We start from the raw sequence: 27,894 nt of genomic DNA, 5'->3' as shown, positions 1-27,894 counted from the left end.
CCCCATAGAGACTGCCAGAGGTCCGGACAAAAGGCCCTCCGATTTGACACACTGAACTCTATCTGAGCAGTTGTTGGTGAACCAGGCGAAGCAGTCATTTGAGAAACCAAGGCTGTTGAGTCTGCCGATAAGAATGTGGTGATTGACAGAGTCGAAAGCCTTGGCCAGGTCGATGAATACGGCTGCACAGTATTGTATTTTATCGATGGCGGCTATGATATCGTTTAGGATCTTGAGCATGCTAAGGTGCACCCATGACCAGCTCGGAAAGCAGATTGCATAGCGGAGAAGGTACGGTGGGATTCGAAATGGTCGGTAATCTGTTTGTTAACTTGGCTTTCGAAGACTTTAGACTGTCAGGGAGGATAGATATAGGTCTGTAACAGTTTGGGTCTAGAGTGTGTGTCCCTTTGAAGAGGGGGATGACCGCGGCAGCTTTCTAATCTTTAGGGATCTCAAACGATATGAAAGAGAGGTTGAACAGGCTAGTAATAGGGGTTGCAACAATTTGGGCAGATAATTTTAGAGAGAGAGGGTCCAGATTGTCTAGTCCAGCTGATTTGTAGGGGTCCAGATTTGCAGCTCTTTCAGAACATCAGCTATCTGGATTTGGGTGAAGGAGAAATGGGGGAGGCTTGGGCAAGTTGCTGTGGGGGGTGCAGAGCTGTTGACTGGGGTAGGGGTAGCCAGGTGGAAAGCATGGCCAGCCGTAGAAAAATGCTTATTGAAATTCTCAATTATCACAGATTTATCTGTGGTGACAGTGTTTCCTAGCCTCAGTGCAGTGGGCAGCTGGGAGGAGGTGCTCTTATTCTTCATGGACTTTACAGTGTCCCAGAACTTTTTGGAGTTTGTGCTACAGGATGCACATTTTTGTTTGAAAAAGCTAGCCTTTGCTTTCCTAACTGCCCGTGTATATTGGTTCCTAACTTCCCTGAAAAGTTGCATATCGCAGGGGCTATTCGATGCTAATGCAGTACGCCACGGCTACACCGTTTATTTAGGTTCAGTCAGGGGTTCTGTCTTTTGGCGAAGATTTGTAACCACTAACCAGCTAACTAGATTTGGTATTTTGTATGTGATCGAACAAAGCCTTTTGCTGGTTGCTTTACCTTTTATGGAAGCTGACCTGCTTGATGACACAGTAAATTCAAAGATAACAACACAATTCGGTGATATAACCAGTCCATTACTTTTATTGTGACCCTCATATCACTACCACAGATACTGATAACTTTCCCTTTTGTATGTGGCTCTGTCAAATATTAAAATGGTGAGACCACTGAGGTATAATAAGAACGGGTGAGACTACTTGTGTCCCCTCAATGAAATAACCACCCTTGCCCCCTCCATGACAATGGTTTGTTCCCATTTCTATTGCAATGCGCTTGGTTTACGTTGACCTATTCATCCTGGTAATTTGTAGGGGTTCACCTGATGCAATTGAAATACCCGATGACATAGTTACTGAAAATGTATTGGTTTTGTTTAATACTAAGCTATTGTCCATGTCACGTAAATGATTTTTTGCTGTATTTTCAGACTCAGACTTATGGAATAGAATCTCTACAAGAAAGTATTGATTTATCGGTTGCTGAATGGAATGTTCATCAACAATGTTTATTGTTTAAATACAAAGGAATATGGTACATTCTTAGGAAATGCAAGGTGTACAAATCACACCTTATTCATAGGAAGAAAATATGCCATAACCAGTGTGTATTTACAAAACAATTAGCAAATCTATTACATACTTTATATAAAATATTTTTGTTTGATGCAATGCTATACACACGAGTGTGTGTGTGTGTGTGTGTGTGTGTGTGTGTGTGTGTGTGTGTGTGTGTGTGTGTGTGTGTGTGTGTGTGTGTGTGTGTGTGTGTGTGTGTGTGTGTGTGTGTGTATGCATGTGTGTGTGCGTTTGTGCATGTGTATTCAAGCCTTTGTGACCATCTCCAAACTCCCTCTCAGAATATCATTAGAAACCAGTTCCTTTCATCTCAATCAATCCCTCTACCATTTTCCTCTTACTCTGCCGTTCTCTGCAGGACATAAATAGCCAGGTGACTCCCCAGCCGATCAGTAACCCGGTGATACCAAGCACCACGGGCACCCACACAGGCATGGACGAGTCACACTGGGCCACAGGGCTTTGGGTGGTGGTGCCAGGGTTTGGGACAGGTGAGGTGGGGGTTACAGGTGGGCTTGGGAGGCTATTGACCTTAGTGAAGATGAAGGGTTGATCCTAAAGAAGAGAGCAAATGTCAGATTAAGGGAAACTAACATGAGAATAGATCTTGTTCTGCTACATTGTAAGAAGTAGCTTTCAGTAGGTGATATGACTGCTGCTCAACCAACACACTCAACAACCCACACGCACTGTCGAGTCAGCCAATGCAACGACTGACTTACTGATTGTCATTTCAGCAAACACCTGACCAAAGTTTTCCATAATAAAGGTTGTGTTCATGTTAACATACCTCAAAAGGACAGTTGATTTTGGTGCGGTCGTATGTGAAGTTGTTGTAGACTTGCTTCCTGCCCACCGGCTCCAACTGTAAAAACAAAACATTACCGCTGTCAGGCCACAAACCTACATAAACATGAAATACTATGGCCATAGCTCATGTGTTGTAACCTACATAAACATGAAATACTATGGCCATAGCTCATGTGTTGTAACCTACATAAACATGAAATACTATGGCCATAGCTCAGGTGTTGTAACCTACATAAACATGAAATACTATGGCCATAGCTCATGTGTTGTAACCTACATAAACATGAAATACTATGGCCATAGCTCATGTGTTGTAACCTACATAAACATGAAATACTATGGCCATAGCTCATGTGTTGTAACCTACATAAACATGAAATACTATGGCCATAGCTCAGGTGTTGTAACCTACATAAACATGAAATACTATGGCCATAGCTCATGTGTTGTAACCTACATAAACATGAAATACTATGGCCATCGCTCATGTGTTGTAACCTACATAACCATGAAATACTATGGCCATAGCTCATGTGTTGTAACCTACATAAACATGAAATACTATGGCCATAGCTCATGTGTTGTAACCTACATAAACATGAAATACTATGGCCATAGCTCAGGTGTTGTAACCTACATAAACATGAAATACTATGGCCATAGCGCATGTGTTGTGAGTTATGTCTCAGAGTGCACTCTATGCAGCCTGGTCCCAGATCTGTGGGTGCTGTCTTGACAACGACCATAGGAGTTGGTAATGCAACAAGTGTTGAATTTCATGTTGTATAATTACACAAAATGTGATTAGTTCCATACCTGATATTTTGCATTCCACCACAAACAGATCTGGGACTGGACTACTCTCTAAGTGACTGTCCTCACCATGTTGTTCCAGAGAGCGATGGCCATCTCAGCGTGTGCTCGCTCACTGATGTGGAAACAGTCCACCGAGAAGAAACTCAAGTCAGGCTTCCCATCCTGTGGAGACAAGAGAACAGTGTCAATGTGTGTGTGTGTGTGTGTGTGTGTGTGTGTGTGTGTGTGTGTGTGTGTGTGTGTGTGTGTGTGTGTGTGTGTGTGTGTGTGTGTGTGTGTGTGTCTGTGTCTGTGTGTGTCTGTGCTTGCATGCAGTTAAACCACACTCACCCCAATGAAAGGGACAAAGGCGTTTCGGAAGTAGGGTTGTACGACGACAGTGAAGTCCTCTCGCCCATCATAGTGCCCCCCAGAGACCAGTCGCTCAGTCTCCATCTGGACAGAAGCACAGAGAAAGTAGAGAGAACAAAGAGAGAATGTTAAGTATTGTAGAGTTATGTTGGATTGATCTGATCACATTGAATGCCTGTATATTTACCTGTAGAACTCATGTATCTGTGAGTAACACACTTTACTCCACACATTGGAACATTGGCCAAGACCTTCCATACCAGTAACACATGACAATTCCTTATAGAGTTAAAATCCCAGTTGTTCAGAATGGTAGTTCAGACCCAGTTGAAGCTGCTGAGGGGAGGATGGCTCATAATAAGTGCTGGAACGGAGTAAATGGAATGGCATCAAACACATGGAAACCATGTGTTTGATGTATTTAATACCATTCCACTCCAGCCATTACCAGTTCTGTCTTACTATCCAGGTCTGTACCCAAACAATTTGAGCTTCTACTTTTAAAAATCCACCTTTCCAGAAACAAGTCTCTCACCGTTGCCGCTTGCTATAGACCACCCTCTGCTCCCAGCTGTGCCCTGGACACCATATAGTGAATTGATTGCCCCCATCTATCTTCAGAGCTTGTGCTGCTAGGTGACCTAAACTGGGACATGCTTAACACCCCAGCCATCCTACAATCTAAGCTTGATGCCCTCAATCTCACACAAATGATCAATGAACCCACCAGGTACAACCCCAAACCCGTAAACACGGGCACCCTCATAGATATCATCCTAACCAACTTGCCCTCCAAATACACCTCTGCTGTTTTCAACCAAGATCTCAGCGATCACTGCCTCATTGCCTGCATCCGTAATGGGTCTACGGTCAAACGACCACCCCTCATCACTGTCAAACGCTCCCTAAAACAGCAGGCCTTTCTAATCGACCTGGCCCGGGTATCCTGGAAGGATATTGACCTCATCCCGTCAGTAGAGGATGCCTGGTTATTCTTTAAAAGTATCTTCCTCACCATCTTAAAATAGCATGCCTCATTCAATTTTTTTTAAACCAGGGACAGATATAGCCCTTTATTCTCTCCAGACCTGACTGCCCTTGACCAGCACAAAAACATCCTGTGGCGTTCTGCATTAGCATCGAATAGCCCCCGTGATATGCAACTTTTCAGGGAAGTTAGGAACCAATATACACAGGCAGTTAGGAAAGCTAAGGCTAGCTTTTTCAAGCAGAAATTTGCATCCTGTAGCACAAACTCCAAAACGTTCTGGGACACTGTAAAGTCCATGGAGAATAAGAGCACATCCTCCCAGCTGCCCACTGCACTGAGGCTAGGAAACACTGTCACCACCGATAAATCCACTATAATTGAGAATTTCAATAAACATTTTTCTACTGCTGGCCATGCTTTCCACCTGGCTACCCCTATCCTGGTCAAATGCCCTGCACCCCCCACAGCAACTCGCCCAAGCCTCCCCCATTTCTCCTTCACCCAAATCCAGATAGCTGATGTTCTGAAAGAGCTGCAAAATCTGGACCCCTACAAATCAGCTGGATTAGACAATCTGGACCCTCTCTTTCTAAAATGATCTGCCAAAATTGTTGCAACGCCTACTACTAGCCTGTTCAACCTCTCTTTCGTATCGTCTGAGATTCCCAAAGATTGGAAAGCTGCCGCGGTCATCCCCTCTTCAAAGGGGGACACACTCTAGACCCACACTGCTATAGACCTATATCTATCCTACCTTGCCTTTCTAAGGTCTTCGAAAGCCAAGTTAACAAACAGATCACCGACCATTTCGAATCCCACCGTACCTTCTCCGCTATGCAATCTGGTTTCCGAGCTGGTCATGGGTGCACCTCAGCCACGCCCAAGGTCCTAAACAATATCATAACCGCCATCAATAAGAGACCTTACTGTGTAGCCGTATTCATCGACCTGGCCAAGGCTTTCGACTCTGTCAATCACCACATTCTTATCGGCAGACTCAACAGCCTTGGTTTCTCAAATGATTGCCTCGCCTGGTTCACCAACTACTTCTCTGATAGAGTTCAGTGTGTCAAATCGGAGGGGGGATCTCTGGATCTCTGGCAGTCTCTATGGGGGTGCCACAGGGTTCAATTCTCGGGCCGACTCTCTTCTCTGTATACATCAATGATGTCGCTCTTGCTGCTGGTGATTCTCTGATCCACCTCTACGCAGATGACACCATTCTGTATACCTCTGGCCCTTCTTTGGACACTGTGTTAACTAACCTCCAGGCGAGCTTCAATGCCATGCAACTCTCCTTCCGTGGCCTCCAACTGCTCTTAAATGCAAGTAAAACTAAACGCATGCTATTCAACCGATCGCTGCCCGCACCTGCCCGCCCGTCCAGCATCACTACTCTGGACGGTTCTGACTTAGAATATGTGGACAACTACAAATACCTAGGTGTCTGGTTAGACTGTAAACTATCCTTCCAGACTCACGTTAAGCATCTCCAATCCAAAATGAAATCTAGAATCGGCTTCCTATTTCGCAACAAAGCATCCTTCACTCATGCTGCCAAACATACCCTCGTAAAACTGACTATCTTACCGATCCTCGACTTTGGCGATGTCATTTACAAAATAGCCTCTAACACTCTACTCAACAAATTGGATAGAGTCTATCACAGTGCCATCCGTTTTATCACCAAAGCCCCATATACTACCCACCACTGTGACCTGTACGCTCTCGTTGGCTGGCCCTCGCTTCATACTCGCCGCCAAACCCACTGGCTGCAGGTCCTCTACAAGTCTCTGCTAGGTAAAGCCCCGCCTTATCGCAGCTCACTGGTCACCATAGCAGCACCCACGCGTAGCACGCGCTCCAGCAGGTATATCTCACTGGTCGTCCCCAAAGCCAACACCTCCTTTGGCCGCCTTTCCTTCCAGTTCTCTGCTGCCAATGACTGGAACGAACTGCAAAAATCACTGAAGCTGGAGATTCATATCTCCCTCACTAGCGTTAAGCACCAGCTGTCAGAACATCTCACAGATCACTGCACCTGTACATAGCCCATCTGTAAATAGCCCATCCAACTACCTCATCCCCATACTGTATTTATTTATTTATCTTGCTCCTTTGCACCCCAGTATCTCTACTTGCACATACATCTTCTGCACATCTCCAATTACAGTGTTTAATTGCTATATTGTAATTACTTCGCCACCATGGCCTATTTATTGCCTTACCTCCCTTATCCTGCCTCATTTGCACACACTGTATATAGACTTTTTCTACTGTATTATTGACTGTTTATTCCATGTGTAACTCTGTGTTGTTGTATGTGTCAAACTGCTTTGCTTTATCTTGGCCAGGTCGCAGTGGTAAATGAGATCTTGTTCTCAACTAGCCTACCTGGTTAAATAAAGGTGATATATATATATATATATTTAATGAGCCCGTCCTCCCCAATTAAGGTGCCACCACCCTGTTCTGCACTTACCTGGTATTCCTGGTTGATCCGATTGTGTTCAGACCCTGTTCTGCACTTACCTGGTATTCCTGGTTGATCCGATTGACCTCTGTAAGCCCAGGAGAGTTCTCTTCAGGGTTGAAAAAGCAGGGGCAAGCATTTCTGTGCATAACAAAGACACTCGAATGGAAAACATTCACTAACGCTGTGAATATACACATTCTACAGGCATATGATGCAGTGGGTGTAGCTATCGTCTTCGTAGGGAAATGTGGAGTTTTCATACAAACCTCTGCATGAGGGTGCAGACCAGAGCGTCCTTAGTCACTCTCCTCAATGGATCCATCTCCAGAACCTCGACAACATTGACCATTAACCTCGGTACCTTAGAGAGAGATGGAGGGAGATGGCATGATATTTGGCTTAAGATCTTAAAATTCTGAAAATGATTCTGAAAAGCAAGCCTTCCATCACTAACCTCTTTGTACAGCATGTCCAAGCTCAACATCAGATTCTCACTGTAGTTCTTGGGTGTAAGGTTGTTCTGTGTAAAGTAGAGCATAAAAAACACTTTAACACTATTTTTGGACACTACCACTATTAAAATTATAATAATTGTCCACGGTATGTTTGACTTTAAGATAAGAATACATACCTGGTCCATGCAATAATCACAAAGATCTCTGGCACCAACGAATAAGGTCACTAGCTTCCAATCATGTTCAAAATGCACCTTCTGTGTGCGTGTAAAGAGGGAGACAATGACAAGAGAGACATACTGTAGCTATAGATGATCATACCCTCATAATACAACAATATGTCATTATTCTTAGAAACTGAGTCCAGTATAACTATTCAACACAGTGATAGAGTCATGGAAGAGGTGTGCATCCCAAACGGCACCCTGTCCCCTATGTAGTGCACTACTTTTGACCAGGGCCCATAGAGCTCTGGTCAAAAGTAGTGCACTATGTAGGGAATAGTTGCCAATGGGACATAGACCAGTCTCACCTCGTCATCTTTCATGGCCTTGATGAGAGCTTGGACTTGGGCTGGGATCTCACTAGAAGAGACAAAGAAATGTTTGTTAAAACATAGTGTTTATTATGCCTTTGTTCAAATGAGAAGACAGGACAGGAGAAACTGATGGGGAGGTGATGATACTTAAAAAAGAGGATTGGAAATAGTGTTACTGGAAAAAGAGGACAGTGAGTGGATGAGGGCACAGAGAGGTCTAAACTTATCTCTCTACTCACAAGGCCTTGGCTCCAGGCACCGCCATGTTGAAGCCACTATTCTGCAGGAAGCCCTGACCCTTGGAGAAGCCATAGAGAGAAGGGTTGAATTTCTTCAGGATGTCTGAGAGAGAGAGAGAGAGAGAGAGAGAGAGAGAAAAAAAAGTAGAGATGGAAAATAAGCAGACATTTCATTATCAAATGGTCCATTTTAGCTTTATTACAGAGAGAGCGCTGCCAGCTGGATAAACCATGTTTCCTCTATGCAAGGTGGCTGCAGTCCAGAGGAATGTCATGAGATCATATGCTGAGACTGCCATCTTGTGGATGTATCTGTAAATGCTGAAAATCTACTGTCACAAAATCATTTGCACTGGGTATTCATTCACAGGAGGTTGCTGAGGGGAGAACAGCTCTTAATAAAGTCCAGAACGGAGCAAATGGAATGGCATCAAACACCTCGAAACCATGTATTTGATACCATTCCACTAATTCCGCTCCAATCATTAACATGAGCCCATTCTCCCCAATTAAGGTGCCACCAACCTCCTATGTATTCATTGCAGCCTTTCTCCAACAATGTTACAGAAATAGTCATATGTGAAGTTATGGCTCATTTGGATAATTTTAATGGACAGATAAGATGAGCCAATAGGATGAGAGAGACAAGAGAAAACAGTGACTCACTTGGTAGTGTGGTGACAGTGTTCAAGGCCTGGTCTCCTCCGATGCTGCAGAAATACACACACATTTAGTCCATTTCCCTGTTGACCAGTGTTCAAACAATCTGGCAGTATCAATGTGCTCTGCAAGTGGTCCATAACATGTATGCTATGCATTTGGACTATGTTGGTGCATGATTTATTACAGAATGTATGTACAGTATTTTGAGTCTCATAGCAAAGGGTCTGAATATTTATGTAAATAAGGTTTTATGTCTAAAACCCTGTTTTTGCTTTGTCATTATGGGGATTTATGTGTGTAGATTTATGAGGGGGAAAAAACAATTTAATAACAACATTTGGAAAAAGTCAAGGGGTCTGGATACTTTCGGAATACACTGTACCTCCATGACACTCCTTTATACTGCGTGTTGAGCTGCAACACGTTCTTTGCCTTGGCTCCAACTGCTGCCTGCAAACAAATGACAACAAAGGCACATGAACAACCCACCATGTAAAGAATATGTCCTCTCAGCACAAAGGATAATATAAAAGTCTGACAGGCAAGTTTTGTTCTACACGCACACATGCACGGATGCAGGCACATGCATACACACACTTACAGTGTTTGAGTCTCCCAGTGCTGCCACCACCTTGATGTCTCCTGGTCGCAGCTTATGAACTGGGGACAGAGGCACAGATTGATCAATAAACACAAATACACTCCACTTCCCATAGTCCATAATGTTACAACATAGTTATCATACACTGCTATAATTTGTTGGGTTTTGACACCTATCTCAGACATGTAGTGTGATTGGACACCTATCTCAGACATATAGTGTGATTGGACACCTATCTCAGACATATAGTGTGATTGGACACCTATCTCAGACATATAGTGTGATTGGACACCTATCTCAGGCATGTAGTGTGATTGGACACCTATCTCAGGCATGTAGTGTGATTGGACACCTATCTCAGGCATGTAGTGTGATTGGACACCTATCTCAGACATATAGTGTGATTGGACACCTATCTCAGGCATGTAGTGTGATTGGACACCTATCTCAGGCATGTAGTGTGATTGGACACCTATCTCAGACATGTAGTGTGAATGGACACCTATCTCAGACATATAGTGTGATTGGACACCTATCTCAGACATGTAGTGTTTATGTATAGAGGCTGCTGTCTTATACATAGACTTGAAATCACTGGCCACTAATAAACAGAACACTAGTCACTTTAATTATGTTTAAATATCTTGCACTTCTCATCTCATATGGATATACTGTATTCTATACTATTCTAATGTATCTTAGTCTATGCCGCTATGACATTGCTCATCTATATATTTATATATTCTTGATAACATTCCTTTACTTTGTGTGTATTGGGTATATGTTGTGAAATTGTTAGATATTACTTGTTACATACAGTTGAAGTCTGAAGTTTACATACACCTTAGCCAAATACATTTAAACTCAGTTTTTCCACAATTCCTGACATTTAATCCCAATAAAAATTCCCTGTTTTAGGTCAGTTAGGATCACCACTTTATTTTAAGAATGTAAAATGTCAGAATAATAGTAGAGAAAATTATTTATTTCAGCTTTTATTTCTTTCATCACATTTCCAGTGGGTCAGAAGTTTACATACACTCAATTTGTATTTGGTGCATTGCCTTTAAATTATTTAACTTGGGTCAAACGTTTAGAGTAGCCTTCCACAAGCTTCCCACAATAAGTTGAGTGAATTTTGGCCCATTCCTCCTGACAGAGCTGGTGTAACTGTCAGGTTGGTAGGCCTCCTTGCTCGCACACGCTTTTTCAGTTCTGCCCACAAATTTTCTACAGGATTGAGGTCAGGGCTTTGTGATGGCCACTCCAATGCCTTGACTTTGTTGTCCTTAAGCCATTTTGCCACAACTTTGGAAGTATGCTTGGGGTCATTGTCCATTTGGAAGACCCGTTTGCAACCAAGCTTTAACTTCCTGACTGATGTCTTGAGATGTTGCTTCAATATATCCACATAATTTTCCATCCTCATGAAGCCATCTATTTTGTGAAGTGCACTAGTCCCTCCTGCAGCAAAGCACCTTCACAACTTGATGCTGCCACCCCAGTGCTTCATGGTTGGGATGGTGTTCTTCAGCTTGCAAGCTTCCCCCTTTTTCCTTCAAACATAACGATGGTCATTACGGCCAAACAGTTCTATTTTTGTTTCATCAGACCAGAGGACATTTCTCCAAAAAGTATGATCTTTGTCCCCATGTGCAGTTGCAAACCATAGTCAGGCTTTTTTATGGCGGTTTTGGAGCAGTGGCTTCTTCCTTGCTGAGCGGCCTTTCAGGTTATGTCAATATAGGACTCGTTTTACTGTGGATATAGATAATTTTGTACCTGTTTCCTCCAGCATCTTCACAAGGTCCTTTGCTGTTGTTCTGGGATTGATTTGCACTTTTCGCAAAGTGAAATAATCTGTAAACAATTATTGGCAAAATGACTTGTGTCATGCACAAAGTAGATGTCCTAACCGACTTGCCAAAACTATAGTTTGTTAACAAGAAATTTGTGGAGTGGTTGAAAAACGAGTTTTAATGACTCCAACCTAAGTGTATGTAAACTTCCGACTTCAACTGTATTACTGCACTGTCGGAGCTAGAAACACAAGCATTTCGCTAAACCCGCAATAATCATGTGTATGTGACCAATACAATTTGATTTGATTGGTCTGGTAAGGGGGTTGGACAGATGTCATGCAACCAGGTCATTGACCTTCCCTTAGCTATGCACTTCCTCTTATGAAACCTTGTCATCTCTTAACACACTCACTCTCACCTGATGTAGGCACAGAGGTGGATGGAGCCAGGGCCACACAAGAGAAGTCACTTCCCCAGTTCTGGGAGAGACGACAGACAGACAGGCAAACCGACAGGCAGACAGACAGGGAGACAGACAGACAGACAGATCAAAGTGAGACAGTATTTTAACACATTTCCTTCATAAATGCAACCATACCTAAATTAATGATGAACACAGTTCAATGCCACCATACCTAAATTAATGATGAACACAGTTCTTTAATAACTGCTGTCATTATCCATTATCACTTGAAAGTATTAGCCTGGTCCACCTTATCAACACATGTTTTACTAGAAGTCACAAAGATTTGAACCTGGGTGGGTGGCCTACCGTGATTGGTGGAGGTGTTGGGGAGGGTTCCTCATAGGTGTAATTGCTGTTGACATAGGTCCGCACGAATGGTGAGGTCTTGGGGGAAGACAGAGATACATTTGAATAAGCTAAACATATAGTACTATCAACACTTTATATTCATTAACTGGCATATGTTCTTATCGCACTCTTCTTTGTAAAATCTCATAAGAGTGACCAAAATATAGTCAGTTAAGTTAATGGCATGAAGTGATGTGAAGACGACACAGTACTTCTGTAGTTGCTACAATTGTAAACATGTGGAGCCATAAGACTGTACCTTAGAGGGGCATTTCACAGGGATACCATCATCAAAGTACAGTTTGACAGTCTTCTTGCCCAGAGGCTCCAGCTAAGGGAAAACCAAGAGCAAGAAGGATGATTGGGAGGCCCTGGTGCACAACTGAGCAAGCGCACAAGGACATTAGAGTGTTTAGTTTGAGAAACAGACGCCTCACAAGTCCTCAACTGACAGCTTCATTAAATAGTACCTGCATAGTACCTGCAAAACACCAGTCTCAATGTCAACAGTGAAGAGGCGACTTCATATATTGTGACAGTGTCAAGAACTACAGGAAACGTATGATCTCTGTAATTGCAAACAAAGGTTTCTGTACCAAATATTAAGTTCTGCTTTTCTGATGTATCAAATACTTATGTCATGCAATAAAATGCAAATTAATTACTTAAAAATCATACAATGTGATTTTCTGGATTTTTGTTTTAGATTCTGTCTCTGACAGTTGAAGTGTACCTATGATAAAAATTACAGACCTCTACATGCTTTGTAAGTAGGAAAACCTGCAAAATCGGCAGTGTATCAAATACTTGTTCTCCCCACTGTATATGACATGTCACATGTATTTATGACATGTCAGGCTCTATATAATCTATCGATGGATATATTGTGACAGTGTTATTGAGTCTCACCATGTTATTCCAGAGAGCGCGGGCTATCAGAGTATGGGTCTTCTGACTGAGATGGAAGCAGTCAGGACTGAAGTAAGTACGGTCTGGACGTCCGTCCTGTGGGTGAGACAGAGTGGACAGTTTGAGTGTGTGTGTGAATGTGTGTGGAACTATGAAAGGGCATTGGAATCACACAGATTGATCAGTTAATCTATTGTTGATTCACAGTCAAGAGGAGTGACAATGCAGTGTGCCTAACCTCTGTCTGGGGAACGATGATGTCTCGTAGGAAAGGCTGCAGGACCACCGTGAAGTTGTTATGGGTGTCGTATCGTCCTGACTCCACAAGCTCATGCAGTCCACGCTGAAAGAGGTTAGTTTGTTTTTGTTATTGGTAATTAATCATCACGCACCATAGTATTTACCATAGAGTCAAGTATAATAGTGTGGTCCCACATGCACTGCAGAATTAGTCTTTGCCATACCTGATAATCTCTGTTCAGACCATTGAGTTGACGAAGTGCTTCAGAACCCTCCTTTGGCGAGATGACACAGGGACACAGAATACTGAAGGAGAGACACAAGATCAGGTGTTATTGATCTTCATTTCAGAGATCAGGTGTTATTGATCTTCATTTCAGAGATCCATTGGCACATTTCCCTGCATATGTCAAACATATGAAAGTGGTGGCTTGATGAGGAGGATTATAGATAGGCTGCATCTAGATCCAAAGTGTGCACTTGCACATTCCCCATCATGGATTTTACAATGGTGAAAACTCCTTCCAGCAAATGCTCTAGTTAGATTCTCCACCTGCAGGGACGGACACTTACTTGACAAGCCAGGTAGGGCACTTGAGATCTGCATTTAAGTCTGTGTGCATCTGTCTCAGGACGGGGATGTAGAGTGGCTCCACCAGATTGACCAGGACTCTAGGGACCTTAGGGGGGGAGACAGAGAGAGAGACCGAGAGAGAGAGAGAGAGAGAAAGTTTTTAAAATTGAAAAAAGTAATTGAAAACAGAGGAAAGCTTGTGTTATCTGATCTGTAAATGTAAGAAGGTGGAAAAGGGACAAATTCAGAGAAAAAACTGTGACACGCCTACAGCTCCTACCTGTTTATGAAGGTAATCCAGAGACTCACGAATGTGTCGCACATAGTTCTCAGTGGAGTAAAACAGCTGTGGGACAATAACAGGTAGTGACAGTCAGAGCAATGGAACATGCACATCCAGTACAGTATCACTGCAGACGGAGTTGTTAGAGAAGGTCATGATACAGAATGGTGTCGCATTGTATTGTAACGTATACACATCGTATTGGTACTCACAGAGCTGTAGCAGTAGTCACACATGTCATTGCCTCCAATGAACAAAGTGATCACTTTCCAGTCTTCTTGGAAATTAACAAGCTGTGTAAGAGGACATGTTCAGATAATATGAACTTGTGTATTATATCAATCTATGTGTGGTAGACAGTAGTGTTAAGTACAAATACTTTAAAGTACTACTTAATTCGTTCTTTGGGGTATCTGTACTTTACTTGACTATTTATTTATTTAACTTTTATTTCACTACATTCCTAAAGAAAATAATATACTTTTTACTCTATACACACCCAAAATTACTCATTACAATGTTGAATGCTTAGGAGGACAGGAAAATGGTCCAATTCACACACTTATCAAGAGAACACGTGGTCATCCCAACTACCTCTGATCTGGCAGACTCACGAAACACAAATGCATTGTTTGTAAATCATGTTTGAGTGTTGCAATGTACCCCTGGCTATCCGTAAATTTAAAAAACAAGAAAATGTATTTATACTTTTACTTTAGATACTTAAGTATATTTTAGTAATTACATTTACTTTTGAAGTATAATTAGAACCAAATACTTTTAGACTTTTACTCAGGTAGTATTTTACTGGATGACTTTCACTTTTACTTGAGTACATTTCTATTAAGGTATGTATACTTTTACTCAAGTATGACAATTGGGTACTTTTTCCACCAAGATTCAAATATAATTCAGGATAGTCTCTAACCGAGTCATTCTTCATCCTGGCAACCAATGCTCGCACTTGTTCTGGTATGTCTCTTCAAAACAAACACAGACAATCCAACATCACCATTCAGCAAATAAAAACAAAAAAAACTATTCAGTATAAAACCTATTCAGTACATATTCAGTAAAACCAATTCAGTAAAATATAGTCAGTCAGTGAGGCAGGTATGTCTGGATAGAAAATGATCAAATGGATGGGTGATGAGACTTACTTGGCTTTTCCACCGGCCACAGCCTGGTTGAGGAAGGCCTGAGGGGTGTGCTCTTTGCCTTTACCAACTGAGAAGCCGGTCAGGGAGGGGTTAAACTCACGCAGGATATCTGAGCAGCAACACAAAAGAAAACGACACATCATTCCAACCTGGACACATTGATCTGGGTAGCCCACATTGAACCACCATAACCAGAAGCCATGGATTACAGGCAACATCCGCACTGAGATAAAGGGTAGAGCTGCCGCTTTCAAATAGCGGGACTCTAACCCGGAAGCTTATAAGAAATCCTGCTATGCCCTCCGACGAACCATCAAACACGCAAAGTGTCAATTCAGGACTAAGATCAAATTGTATTACACCGGCTCTGACGCTCGTCCCTATGTGGCAGGGCTTGCAAACTGTTACAGACTACAAAGGGAAGCACAGCCACGAGCTGCCCAGTGACATGAACCTACCAGACGAGCTAAATTACTTCTATGCTCGAATCGAGGCAAGTAACACTGAAACATGCATGAGAGCACCAGCCGTTCCAGACGACTGTGTGATCATGCTCTCCGTAGCCGATGTAAGTAAGATCTTTCAACAGGTCAACATTCACATTCGCAGGGCCAAACGGATTACCAGGGCGTGTACTCCGAGCATGCGCTGACCAACTGGCAAGTGTCTTCACTGACATTTTCAACCTGTCCCTGACTGAGTTTGTAATACCAACATGTTTCAAGTAGATCACCATAGTCCCTGTGCCCAAGAACCCTAAGGTAACCTGCCTAAATGACTACCGACCCGTAGCACTCACGTCTGTAGCCATGAAGTGCTTTGAAAGGCTGGTCATGGCTCACATCAACACCATTATCCTAGACCCACTCCAATTTGCATACCGCATCAACAGCTGCACCATCGAGAGCATCCTGACTGGTTGCATCACTGCCTGGTATAGCAACTGCTCGGCCTCCGACCGCAAGGCACTACAGAGGATAGTGTGTACGGCCCAGTACATCACTGGGGCCAAGCTTCCTGCCATCCAGGACCTCTATGTCAGGGGGTGTCAGAGGAAGGCCATAAAAATTGTCCAAGACTCCAGCCACCCTAGTCGTAGACTATTCTCTCTGCTACCACACAGCAAGCGGTACCGGAACGCCAAGTCGAGGTCCAAAAGGCTTCTTAACAGCTTCTACCCCCAAGCCATATGACTCCTGAACAGTTAATCAAAGGGCTACCCAGACCCCTCTTTTAAGCTGCTTCTACTCTCTGTTTATAATCTATGCATAGTCACTTTACCTACATGTACAGTACATATTAACACAATTACCTCAACTAACCGGGCCCCCGCACATTGACTCTGTACCGGTTCCCCCTGTATATAGCCTCGCTTGTTATTTTAATGCTGCTGTTTAATTATTTGTTACTTTTATTTTTTTAAATTTACTTAACACTTTTTATCTATTTCTATTAACTTCTTAAAGCATGTTTGGTTAAGGGCTTGTAAGTAAGCATTTCACTATAAGATCTACACATGTTGTATTTGGCGCATGTGACAAATAAAATGTGATTTGATTTGATAATGATTGTAACGGCTGTCTAATGCCTCCTCCTCATCAGAGTAAGGGTCGGACCAAAACGCAGCGTTGAATGAAGACATAATGAAATTTATTTACAGACAAGACGGACACGAAAAACACTTGGAAAATTACAAAACAACAAACGACGTAGACAGACCTGAACTTGAGAACTTACATATACACGAAGAACGCACGAACAGGTACAGACTACACAAACGAACGAAAACACGAAACAGTCCCGTGTGGTGCATACAGACACAGACACAGGAACAATCACCCACAAACAAACAGTGAGAACAGCCTACCTTAATATGGTTCTCAATCAGAGGAAACGTCAAACACCTGCCCCTAATTGAGAACCATATCAGGCAACACATTTAACCCAACATAGAAACACATAACATAGAATGCCCACCCCAACTCACACCCTGACCAACTAAACACATACAAAAACAAGGAAAACAGGTCAGGAACGTGACAATGATACACATAGGAGAACGGTATTTTACTTACTTAATGTACATGTGTAAATGTGAATTCCAGCATTTTATCAATATTTTGGCTACATTTTGGTAACATTTTGGCAACAATTTGGGTACATGAGCAGCCTGATAACTAAAACAAGATGACAGCGTTAAAAGAAAAGGAGACTCACTGGGAAGAGTGGTGACAGTGGTGAGGTTCTCGTCACCACCGACACTGAGAAACACAAAGACAGAATATAGACTGGTTAGGGATGCCAACCATATAGATTAGTGTTCACCTCTCCCAGGTAACACACAGCACAGAAAGATGAACTGACATTGACACTCCACTCTGTACAATTGTTTTATTACAGGGGTGATAAGGACCCACCTCCATGATAAACCCCGGTACTGCGTCGTAACATCCAGTAAGTTGTTAACACTGGATCCCGATCCGACACCGTTGCCCGCCTGCCGACCAGTCAAAGAGAGTGTTATAGATTATAGCAATAGCATGAGTTTAATAATACAGATAGAAATCACACATGATAAGTGACAGCCCTACAACTGGGTAATGTAGATTAGCTCACAGTATGTAAAGTAACTCAATCATGTACTACTACAGAAAAAAGGTAAACAAGGAGTAGGTGACTTACTGTCAGAGAGTCTCCCACTGCAGCTACGACTTTGATATCGCCAGGCCGAAGGGCGTGAACTGTGAATGCATAGAAGATGGATCAGGTGATGAGAATGGCGTAAGGCAAACTTTATCCAGGTAGCCCTATCAGAAACCTGTTGACACCTACCTGTCCTTTCTCGAAAAGTTGAATGTTCCATAACTCAGTAATATCAGGGTACACTGCCTCTATTTCAACAAATAACTCTAAAAGCTGTATACTGTATATTGAGAGGATTCATCTTACCTGAGGTGGGTGGGGAGTTGGAAGGGCTATGGTCCTCGCAGGGCATATGAGTGCCCATGATCTGATGACAAGACACGCAGAGCACATCCAGAGTCATTACCATGTATAATGTGTACACAGACACCACAATGTGCAGGGCCCTACAGTACATCAGCCGTGATCAACAGGCCTGACAACAATAACTCACAGGGTCGAAAAGAGGAGAGAGCTCATTGGTGTGATCTGAGGGAGAGTTCCGCTCTGTTCTCAAGAAAGGCCAGTCCTATTGGAGAGACGGGGGGAGAGAGAAAGCGTGAGACAGAGAGAGATAAAGAGAGACAGAGAGGAGGACAGATGAATGTATAAAGGGTGGAAGATGAGGATCAGTAGGGTTAAATCATATCATTGACTGGGTGGTTCGAGCCCTGAATTCTGATTGGCTGACAGCCATGGTATATCAGACGGGTATGACAAAACATGTATTTTTACTGCTCTAATTATGTTTGTAAACAGTTTATAATAGCAATAAGGCACCCCGGGGGTTTGTGGTATATGGCCAATATACCACGGCTAAGGGCTGTGTCCAGGCACTCCACGTTGCGCCTATATTGGCCAAATATCACACCCCCTCGGTCTTATTGCTTAATCATACTATATTGTGTGTTGAGATGTTCATCTAGAGTAGCTCGCTGTAATGGGATTATTTAAGATGAATAAAGTTCATATTTAATTTAGAGTGATCAACACAATGTTTAGCATATTTAGAATTTCTGTAATACACATACTTGCCAGGGATCTATTTGTAAAACTCAAGGTGCAGGTTGATGGTCACTAGACTTGTTATGAATTATTGTCATATCTGATGATAGTGGTTGACGCCCGACTGGAGGTACAAAGACCAAGAACACACTGATTATTCAGTGTTGTATCGATGGCATTCTATGAACACTTTATGATTCTGTAGCAGCTGACAAAGTCACTATCTCTCAGGCTGGTGTTTATAGAACATCTGATTTGGATACAAAAGGCCCGTCTCCAAGAGGCCAGTTAGACATTTTCTCTGCATGTGTCTCCCTGTTACAACGTGTAATAAACGGGATAGATTTTTGATTGACTTGACCAATGATTGATCTCCTTTTTGTTCACCTGGAAATTCCTATTACACTCAGGTTTACACTCATATACTGTATGTACATTATATTCTATTAATCCCACAAATGTACTGTACGTGACAGATTTCAGGACTGGGTTCAAATAGTATTTGTTTTCTTTCAAATACTTTAGCTGCAGTTCATTGAGCTTGTCTGGTCCAATGGAACCAATGCATCTTCCCCAAGTGCAAACCCCGCTCATCTGGCAGTCGACAGGCCCAATTAAACGCTGAAAGTATTTGAAAGAAAAACAACCCCAGGTCAGGTATGTGTTGGAGGCTTGCCGCGCTCTCTCACCTCACTGGGGCATGGCACCGAGATGATCATATCATTGTTCTCCATGTTCTGCTGGCCTATGGTGGGCTGCAGCTGAAAAACAGAATTTAAAAAACAGAGTAAATTCTCCTTTGTTTGTCTCGACTAGGACTGAGAGCAGAGACAATGCGTGTGTTAGCAGCATGGGTAGTATATGGTGTGACTCACCAAGTTGGCCCACATCTGTACGGCTAGTTTGTCTGTGTGTAATGCACCCGCTCTGGGGGCAGCGCTCTGTACATAGATGAACATTTGTGTTACACACACACACACACACACACACATCAATAACAATTCAGCTCTGCATCACACAGTGAGAGTCACATTAATGTATAAAAAATTGGGGGAAGCTTCAATGGCTTGTCACTCACAATAAAGGAGGCTGGGTCTGCTGTGATGAAGGGGACATCCTGCAGTAGGACAGTGAAGTCATCTTTGTTGCTGTACCACTGCTTCTCCACCAGGTGTCCGTCAAGGGACTCCTACTGACCACCATGAAAAAGAGTTAGTAAAAAATTAACTATATACAATACACCTATTTAGCTGAAATGTTGGTCCACTAAATCCACAGCAAGGAGAGATGAGTGTGCAACTTTATTTTTCACTTGTATAGTCCCCTGTAATACAACCTCTTCTGTTCATATGTTGTTTATTCTATTTTGCAGTATGTCCTGTAAGGAGTTTTTATGATACCATTGTGTTTGGTTGAAATCAGACAATAAAATGCAATCTAATCTTATCTTATTTATATGGGGACAACAATATAAACAGGACATAGGTCAGGGATCGTCAACTAGATTCACCCGCGGGCCGATTTTTTTATAAGAGGATGGTTGGTGGGCCAGAACATCGTTACAAATCATTTGTAGACTGCAATTTGATTGCAAGAATCACAAACAGATATAATATTTGACAAAAACATGATAATTTCAAACCTTGCTTACATTTGTATACGATCACGTGTCTCTCTATTATGCGTGGGAATACTTGGGAACAGATTTCCAAAATTAAATTAACTGGTAGGTTTTTTTTGTCCGACAATTTAGGGGTGGGGGAATAAAAACACAGTGGGGCCAAATTCGGCCCGTGGGCCGCCAGTTGGGGAACCCTGACATAGATGTTGGGGAGATAGGGGAGATCACATTGATGTAAGTTATGGATGTAAGACATTGATGATGTAAAACATAGATGTAAGACATTGATGATGTAAGACATTGATGATGTAAGACATTAATAATGTAAGACATTGATGATGTAAGACATTGATGATGTAAGACATTGATGATGTAAGACATTGGCGATGCAAGACATTGATGATGCAAGACATTGATGATGCAAGACATTGAACCTGCAGGACTTGAGTGAGCATGGCCCTCAGCAGTCTGAGCTCCCATTCATGTCTTTCCTCCATACATTGACACTTCCTGTCAATAGACATATAAGCAATCAAACCAAACATCTACCAGCTAGTCACTATAGATTCACAGAATCGTTTAAAAATCCAGAAAATCTAATCTAATTATATTCGTTATGTACACAGTTTACAGCAGGTATAAAATATGCAGTGAAATGCTTGTGTGCTAGTACCCTTAACATAACAGTACAATAATCAATATAATTATTGCACTGCAATCAGTCAAATAAAATTAAAATAATAAACTCAGGGAATGAGTGCACTGACTGATTAAGAAGATATGCTATTGGTGGAGAGTATCACCTGTTCTGATGAACATATTCTCCATCCCACACTGCAACATTGACAATGGTCTGCTTCATCTGCAAATACATTATGAACAATCTTAATGATCATCTAAATTCATGTGCTGTAGCATCGCTAAGAGTGTCACACAAGTGTCCAAAACGCACCTGTGACTGCAGCACCTGCAGAGCAAGATCCACCTCCTGGACAGCAGCTGTGACAGTCTCGCTGAGCTGTATAGACACAAACACACAACACTCACTCAAAGGAACGTAGCTAAAAACACTGTAGTGTCATGAAATGCAGACTTTCACTTAAATCCAGGCGTGTGAGGTGAGTGTTTGGCTAATGACCTGGTCATGACATAAACAGAGCTCATCCACCTGGACGAATAGCATCACCAGCTTCCAGTCTGCGTCTAGATCAACGGCCTATTGGAGAGAAGTACAAGACACAGTCAGAGATGAAAACCAGTACAGGGAGGCTGTTAGGACAATGTGTTGGGTTATGTAGAAGGAGAGATACTAGAATACCTGGTTCCTCCTGAGGGTGAGAGACAGTTCCTTTGCCTGCTCCACAAGAGCTCTGCAAATGAATTAAACATTGTCTGAAATGCCATTTTTTCTTTATTTCATGCTCTCACAGGGAGCTGAGTGTAGCTGTGGTTTACCTGTGCTGTGATGATTCAGAATACAGGTTTGTCTGACCAGGAAGACTACTGGTCATTGCAGGGTTAAACATGGTCAGCAGCTCTGAAGTGACAGAGAGAGGGGAGGAAGTTGCTTGATTATTAGTGAAATCAACATTGCATATGCACATTACTTAGCACATTAGTATGGGGTGAAAAAAGCACTATTAGAAATGGCTAACAGGTCTTTACTATCAACTAACTCTGACACAAAGGTAGAGTTAGTTGGTTCCTTATACAATAAAATAAATGGATGCACATGCAATCTGTTTGATGAGACAAGTATGGCATCTAGGGCTTTCTTTGTACTAACACACAGTAAGTACCATGTGAGTTGAGAGTACAGTATAATGCTCTATCGCTTTCATCTTTATTAATGTCCTTTTTCGATTGTGTGAGAGGTACAATAGTCTTTATCTCTTCCGTGTGAAATGCTTTCTGTGGAAATTGTTGGCAGCAAAGTTGCAATTTGGTGATTCTATCTTGGCTTATTGTTAGTGGTATCAGGGTTGGTCCTGATATCAGACCAATAACGATATCACACAGTAGTGGGAGGTTAACTTATATTAACCTCTTTTAAAACCAATTACTCTCAATGATACTAATTGATACTGCAGTAATCTACAATAACCTATTAGACATGGAAGACTGTTAAATAGTTACAGTAAGTTTTATAAGAGCAGGCCTGACAATCCCATTATCTCAAGTAGGTAACTAAACTGATTTAATTTCCCTCCAAATGTACACTCTTTTCAATGCTTTTATCCTTTTCAAGCACAATCTTATCTTCAAAAATGGTTAAAAGGCCTAAATTATGTCTGGTCATAGATTATCTGGATGAAATTAAATAAACGTTCAACTTACAGTTGAAGTGGGAAGTTTACATAGACTTAGGTTGGAGTCATTAAAACTCGTTTTTCAACCACTCCACAAATTTCTTGTTAACAAACTATAGTTTTGGCAAGTCGGTTAGGACATCTACTTTGTGCATGACACAAGTCATTTTTCCAACAATTGTTTATAGACAGATTTATTTCACTTAATTCACTGTATCACAATTCCAGTGGGTCAGAAGTTTACATACACTAAATTGACTGTGCCTTTAAACAGCTTGGAAAATTCCAGAAAATTATGTCATGGCTTTAGAAGCTTCTGATAGGCTAATTGACATAATTTGAGTCAATTGGAGGTGTACCTGTGGATGTATTTCAAGGCCTACCTTCAAACTCAGTGCCTCTTTGCTTGACATCATGGGAAAATCAAAAGAAACCTTCCAAGACCTCAGAAAAATAATTGTAGACCTCCACAAGTCTGATTCATTATTGGGAGCAATTTCCAAATGCCTGAAGGTACCACGTTCATCTGTACAAAAATTAGTACGCAAGTATAAACACCATGGGACCACGCAGCCGTCATACCGCTCAGGAAGGAGACGCATTCTGTCTCCTAGAGATGAACGTACTCTGGTGCAAAAAGTGCAAATCAATCCCAGAACAACAGCAAAGGACCTTGTGAAGATGCTGGAGGAAACAGGTACAAAAGTATCTATATCCACAGTAAAACGAGTCCTATATCGACATCATTTGAAAGGCCGCTCACCAAGGAAGAAGCCACTGCTTCAAAACCGTCATTAAAAAAAGCCAGACTATGGTTTGCAACTGTACATGGGGACAAAGATCATACTTTTGGGGGAAATGTCCTCTGGTCTGATGAAACAAAAATAAAACTGTTTGGCCATGATGACCATCGTTATGTTTGGAGGAAAAAGGGGGAGGCTTGCAAGCCGAAGATCATGGCAGCATCATGTTGTGTGGGCGCTTTGCTGCAGGAGGGACTAGTGCACTTCACAAAATAGATGGCTTCATGAGGATGGAAAATGATGTGGATATATTGAAGCAACATCTCAAGACATCAGTCAGGAAGTTAAATCTTGGTTGCAAATGGTTCTTCAAATGGACAATGACTCAAAGCATACTTCCAAAGTTGTGGCAAAATGGCTTAAGGACAACAAAGTCAAGGTATTGGAGTGGCCATCACAAAGCCCTGACCTCAATCCTAATTTGTGGGCAGAACTGAAAAAGTGTGTGTGAGCAAGGAGGCCTACAAACCAGACTCCGTTACACCAGCTCTGTCAGGAGGAATGGGCCAAAATTCGCCCAACTTGTTGTGGGAAGCTTGTGGAAGGCTACTCTAAACGTTTGACCCAAGTTAAACAATTTAAAGGCAATGCAACCAAATACTAATTGAGTGTATGTAAACTTCTGACCCACTGGGAATGTGATGAATGAAACAAAAGCTGAAATAAATCCTTCTCTCTACTATTATTCTGACATTTCACATTCTTAAAATAAAGTGGTGATCCTAACTGACCTAAGACAGGGAATTTTTACTTGGATTAAATGTCAGGAATTGTGAAAAACTGAGTTTAAATGTATTTGGCTAAAGGTGTATGTAAACTTCTGACTTCAACTGTATATATATATACACATGATGAGGGTCAGATTGCAAATGGAGGAAATTTGGCATGGGGAGGAGGAGGATCTGTCAGCAGACCAACATGTCTTATCAACCAATCTTATCTCTTATCAACCAATCTTATCAACCAATCAAAGTGTGTTTTATTGAGATTTTATTTGACAGAGACTATCATTTTAGTGCTTAAGGTCACAGGAAATTGGCTACGTGGTAGGATTCTTTAGAATTTGTCAGCTATTTTTGTGTGTGTACTTGTGTGCGTGTCTGTGTCTGTCTGCCTGTCTGTCTGTGTTAATAGCCTGCGTTTGTTGTCTTCTGGTTCAGATAACTGATTTGATACATCAAGGAGCCCCTCAAACCCCCCAAGAATAGCAGGCTTACCATGAAGTCTCAATAACACTCTGGACAGCTCACTGCTTCAAGGAGAGAGAAAAACAGAAGTCTGGAAAACCTTTCTGTGTTCACATTGAATCAGTGTGGTTTTATGTTTTATATAACCTTTATTTAACTAGGCAAGTCAGTTAAGAACACATTCTTATTTACAATGACAGCCTACCCCGGCCAAACCCGGACGACACTGGGCCAATTGTACACCGCGCTATGGGACTACAAATCACGGCCGGATGTGATAGAACCTGGATTCGAACCAGGGACTGTAGTGACACTTCTTGCACGGAGATGCGGTGCCTTAGACCGCTGCACAACTTGGGAGCCCTGGTAGTGTCCCCTTATCTATCAAGGTTAGAGAAATTGATGTGTTGCTTACCTTTGTGTGTGGGGCAGTCCAATGGCCGAGAGCACAGCCACATCTGAGGGTCTGACACTGTGAGCTGGAGAGAAAGGAGTGAAATTAGGAGACCGCTAAAGACCGCATTGGTTGATCGTTCAGAACAGCCAACTCAACTCAAAAAGGACTAAAGAGACTGAAGATAGATCTCTATATTCTAGGTGTCCAGATATAGAGCTGAATTAACCCAGACAGATCTCTATATTCTAGACGTCCACACATAGAACTGAATGAACCCAGATAGATCATGCCGGCTACAAGACCAAACCATATGGTTCTTAGATCAGTTAAGATGTACTTTACATCCTCAGCAGTCAAGCCATTGTATATCACTAATGACTGATTGTTAGTGAACACTCACCTGAGGACGGAAGGGACTCGGAGAGAGAGGTGTGGGTGCAAGGCATTGCAGAGGCTGGGAATAACAGAGGAGACATTACAGGTCACATACTATAGAGCAGGGTTCCACAATTATGAATGAACTCTCAAAAATTATTCAAACATTTTGCTCAAAACTTGGGCGACCAAATAAAGTCACCTGTGGGACCGAATTTGGCCCGAGAGCGACTTTCTTTGGTCTCCCAAGTTTTCTGAGCAAAATGTTTTAATAATTTTTGTTGTTGGACATAAAAGACTGGAAAATCACCATAAAATCTGCTCAAAGTGATTAAAATAAGTATTCCCACACTTAAATAGAAAGACGTGATCATATCCCAATGTAATCAAAGTTTGAAATTATTCTGTTTTTGTCAAATACTATATCCGTTTTGGATTCTAGCGGTCAATTTGCAGTGTACAAATTATTTATAACTATGTTTTTGCCCCTCGACCATCGGCTCAAGGAAAAATCGCCACACGTCTGAATGTAATTGGGGACCCCTGCTTTAGAGATTAATAAAGTATCTATTTATTCTCTCTCTATGTTACAAATACTGCCACAATGCATTCACGAATATGAGTTTAACACTGTAGTTTTTCAAAAATTTGCTCGATGAGTGTTATCTTCTTAGAAAAGAGAAACAGTTTTTAACAGAACACATTCAACAGGAATCCTCCCCTATGATGTTGTCATACAGTAGAAACAAGAGAGTTCATTGCCCCCTATGATGTTGCCATACAGCAGAAACAAGAGTTCATTGCCCCCTATGATGTTGCTATACAGTAGAAACAAGAGAGGGTTTAATTGACAAGGTCCCTAAGATATTACTTTATGACAATAATCACTACAGGAATACAACTTGACTCTACTTGCAAATGTTCTTCAATATCATTCCTGCAAACCTAAGACAAAAATACACTGATATTCTTCACTTTACCCAGTTACTTTTATATGTAAAATAATCAGATCATTTTAATAGGCTATATAGAAACCTGTTGCCGTGGGGAACCCCAGCAAAGCTATAACCAGTAATGGAAGCATCCTTCGTCTGTCAATGTTTGTCCTCATATAGCCACCAGTTGTCTTCTGTCTGTCTGTCTTTCTGTTTGACTGTCTGTCTGTTTGTCTAACAGCTCCGCTGTCTTGGCGTATTGTCCATTACCGTCTTGCTTTCCTCTACCTTGCTGTTTGATGTGATTTACAGATATACCTGTCCATGGTAAAGCCCACACATCATGTATATGCATAGTGGGAGGGGTTGGGCTCACGTTCAAGGGAATGGATGGAAGAAAATGAAAGCACGGACGAGAGAGAGAGAGAGAGAGAGCGAGCGAGAGAGAGGAGATAAAAGATGGGGGTTGCTTTTATGTTTGAGATTTATTTAATCACTGCACTACCTTTCATAAAACTGACTGAAAATCATTGTTAACAACATATCATGCCATGTGACGAGCCAATATTGGGGGTTAGGCTAAATATATAAGTGGGGTGAGTTGCTTATTGGTATTGTGAGAAAGTGTGTTTTGTGACATAATGTATCACCTAGAAAAGTTGAGCTGACACAGCACCAGCAGAGGGATGGAATTTGTAAGAGTTGAAGCTCAATTCAATTAATTCTGCATTTCGATATTTATACACTAGCTCTTTTCCCTATGGTCAAATAAAATCACATGCTTGGAATACATACTGATAAAGCCTACAACAGTAACTACTACCAGTTAGACTCCCCCACAGGTATGCTTCCGGTTCTCACAATAAGAAGTGTGTGTACTCGGGCAGTAGTTTGAAAACAAAGACAATGCGTAACCATTGGTGTGCCCCACTTTTACATGAACAATTTCCAATGTCGTATTATTATTTTTTACTTCAGAGCATCCTATTTGTATTTATCCATCTATTCTACACCTTTAACTGCTTTGACAATGGTTTTATACAATAGATGCAAATCACAATCACAATCTTGTATTATGCGTTGTGTAAAATGTTTAAATGCAATCTCTCCAGGAAAAGCTTCCTTGGTAATAGATTGCTAGTGATTGCTAGTGATATAACTAACAGAG

General features: G+C 41.9%; 1 protein-coding gene across 2 annotated transcripts; it reads right to left on the bottom strand.

Moving 5' to 3' along the window:
- Positions 1-1,866: 1,866 nt before the first annotated feature.
- On the bottom strand, positions 1,867-27,013 carry plb1 (phospholipase B1). 2 transcript variants are annotated; one of them, XM_038962780.1, is made up of 42 exons: positions 26,827-27,013; positions 25,817-25,870; positions 25,435-25,498; positions 25,050-25,084; positions 22,176-22,257; positions 22,039-22,090; positions 21,859-21,936; positions 21,673-21,738; positions 21,524-21,582; positions 21,155-21,230; positions 20,178-20,288; positions 19,975-20,040; positions 19,789-19,860; positions 18,549-18,623; positions 18,362-18,422; positions 18,095-18,153; positions 17,830-17,909; positions 17,630-17,673; positions 15,413-15,521; positions 15,181-15,232; positions 14,465-14,545; positions 14,250-14,315; positions 13,969-14,075; positions 13,620-13,701; positions 13,394-13,498; positions 13,156-13,251; positions 12,506-12,577; positions 12,205-12,282; positions 11,851-11,911; positions 9,631-9,689; positions 9,412-9,479; positions 9,033-9,076; positions 8,367-8,469; positions 8,122-8,173; positions 7,766-7,846; positions 7,589-7,654; positions 7,401-7,495; positions 7,191-7,272; positions 3,647-3,751; positions 3,383-3,478; positions 2,481-2,555; positions 1,867-2,245 (listed from the first exon to the last, which is right to left on the bottom strand). In XM_038962780.1, the coding sequence occupies exons 1-42, from the start codon at positions 26,900-26,902 to the stop codon at positions 1,979-1,981; spliced, it is 3,312 nt and encodes a 1,103-aa protein (XP_038818708.1). In that variant the 5' UTR covers positions 26,903-27,013; the 3' UTR covers positions 1,867-1,978. The 2 variants fall into 2 exon arrangements, with proteins under 2 accessions (XP_038818708.1, XP_038818709.1); XM_038962781.1 differs by having other exon boundaries at positions 25,050-25,081.
- Positions 27,014-27,894: the final 881 nt, after the last annotated feature.

Source organism: Salvelinus namaycush, chromosome 24 (assembly GCF_016432855.1).
Source record: "Salvelinus namaycush isolate Seneca chromosome 24, SaNama_1.0, whole genome shotgun sequence".
NCBI lineage: Eukaryota > Metazoa > Chordata > Actinopteri > Salmoniformes > Salmonidae > Salvelinus > Salvelinus namaycush.
The sequence above is the reverse complement of the archived record's forward strand: the minus strand, read 5'-3'. Positions and strand labels throughout refer to the sequence as shown.

Coding starts and splice junctions, on each gene's coding strand:
- plb1 (XM_038962780.1), bottom strand. CDS start 26,902: ATGAGGACAAACATTGACAGACGAAGGATGCTTCCATTACTGGTTATA. Junction 25,871..26,826: donor GGGGTTCCCCACGGCAACAG/GTTTCTATATAG, acceptor TGTTATTCCCAG/CCTCTGCAATGCCTTGCACC. Junction 20,289..21,154: donor TGCTCACTCAAGTCCTGCAG/GTTCAATGTCTT, acceptor GGTGGTCAGTAG/GAGTCCCTTGACGGACACCT.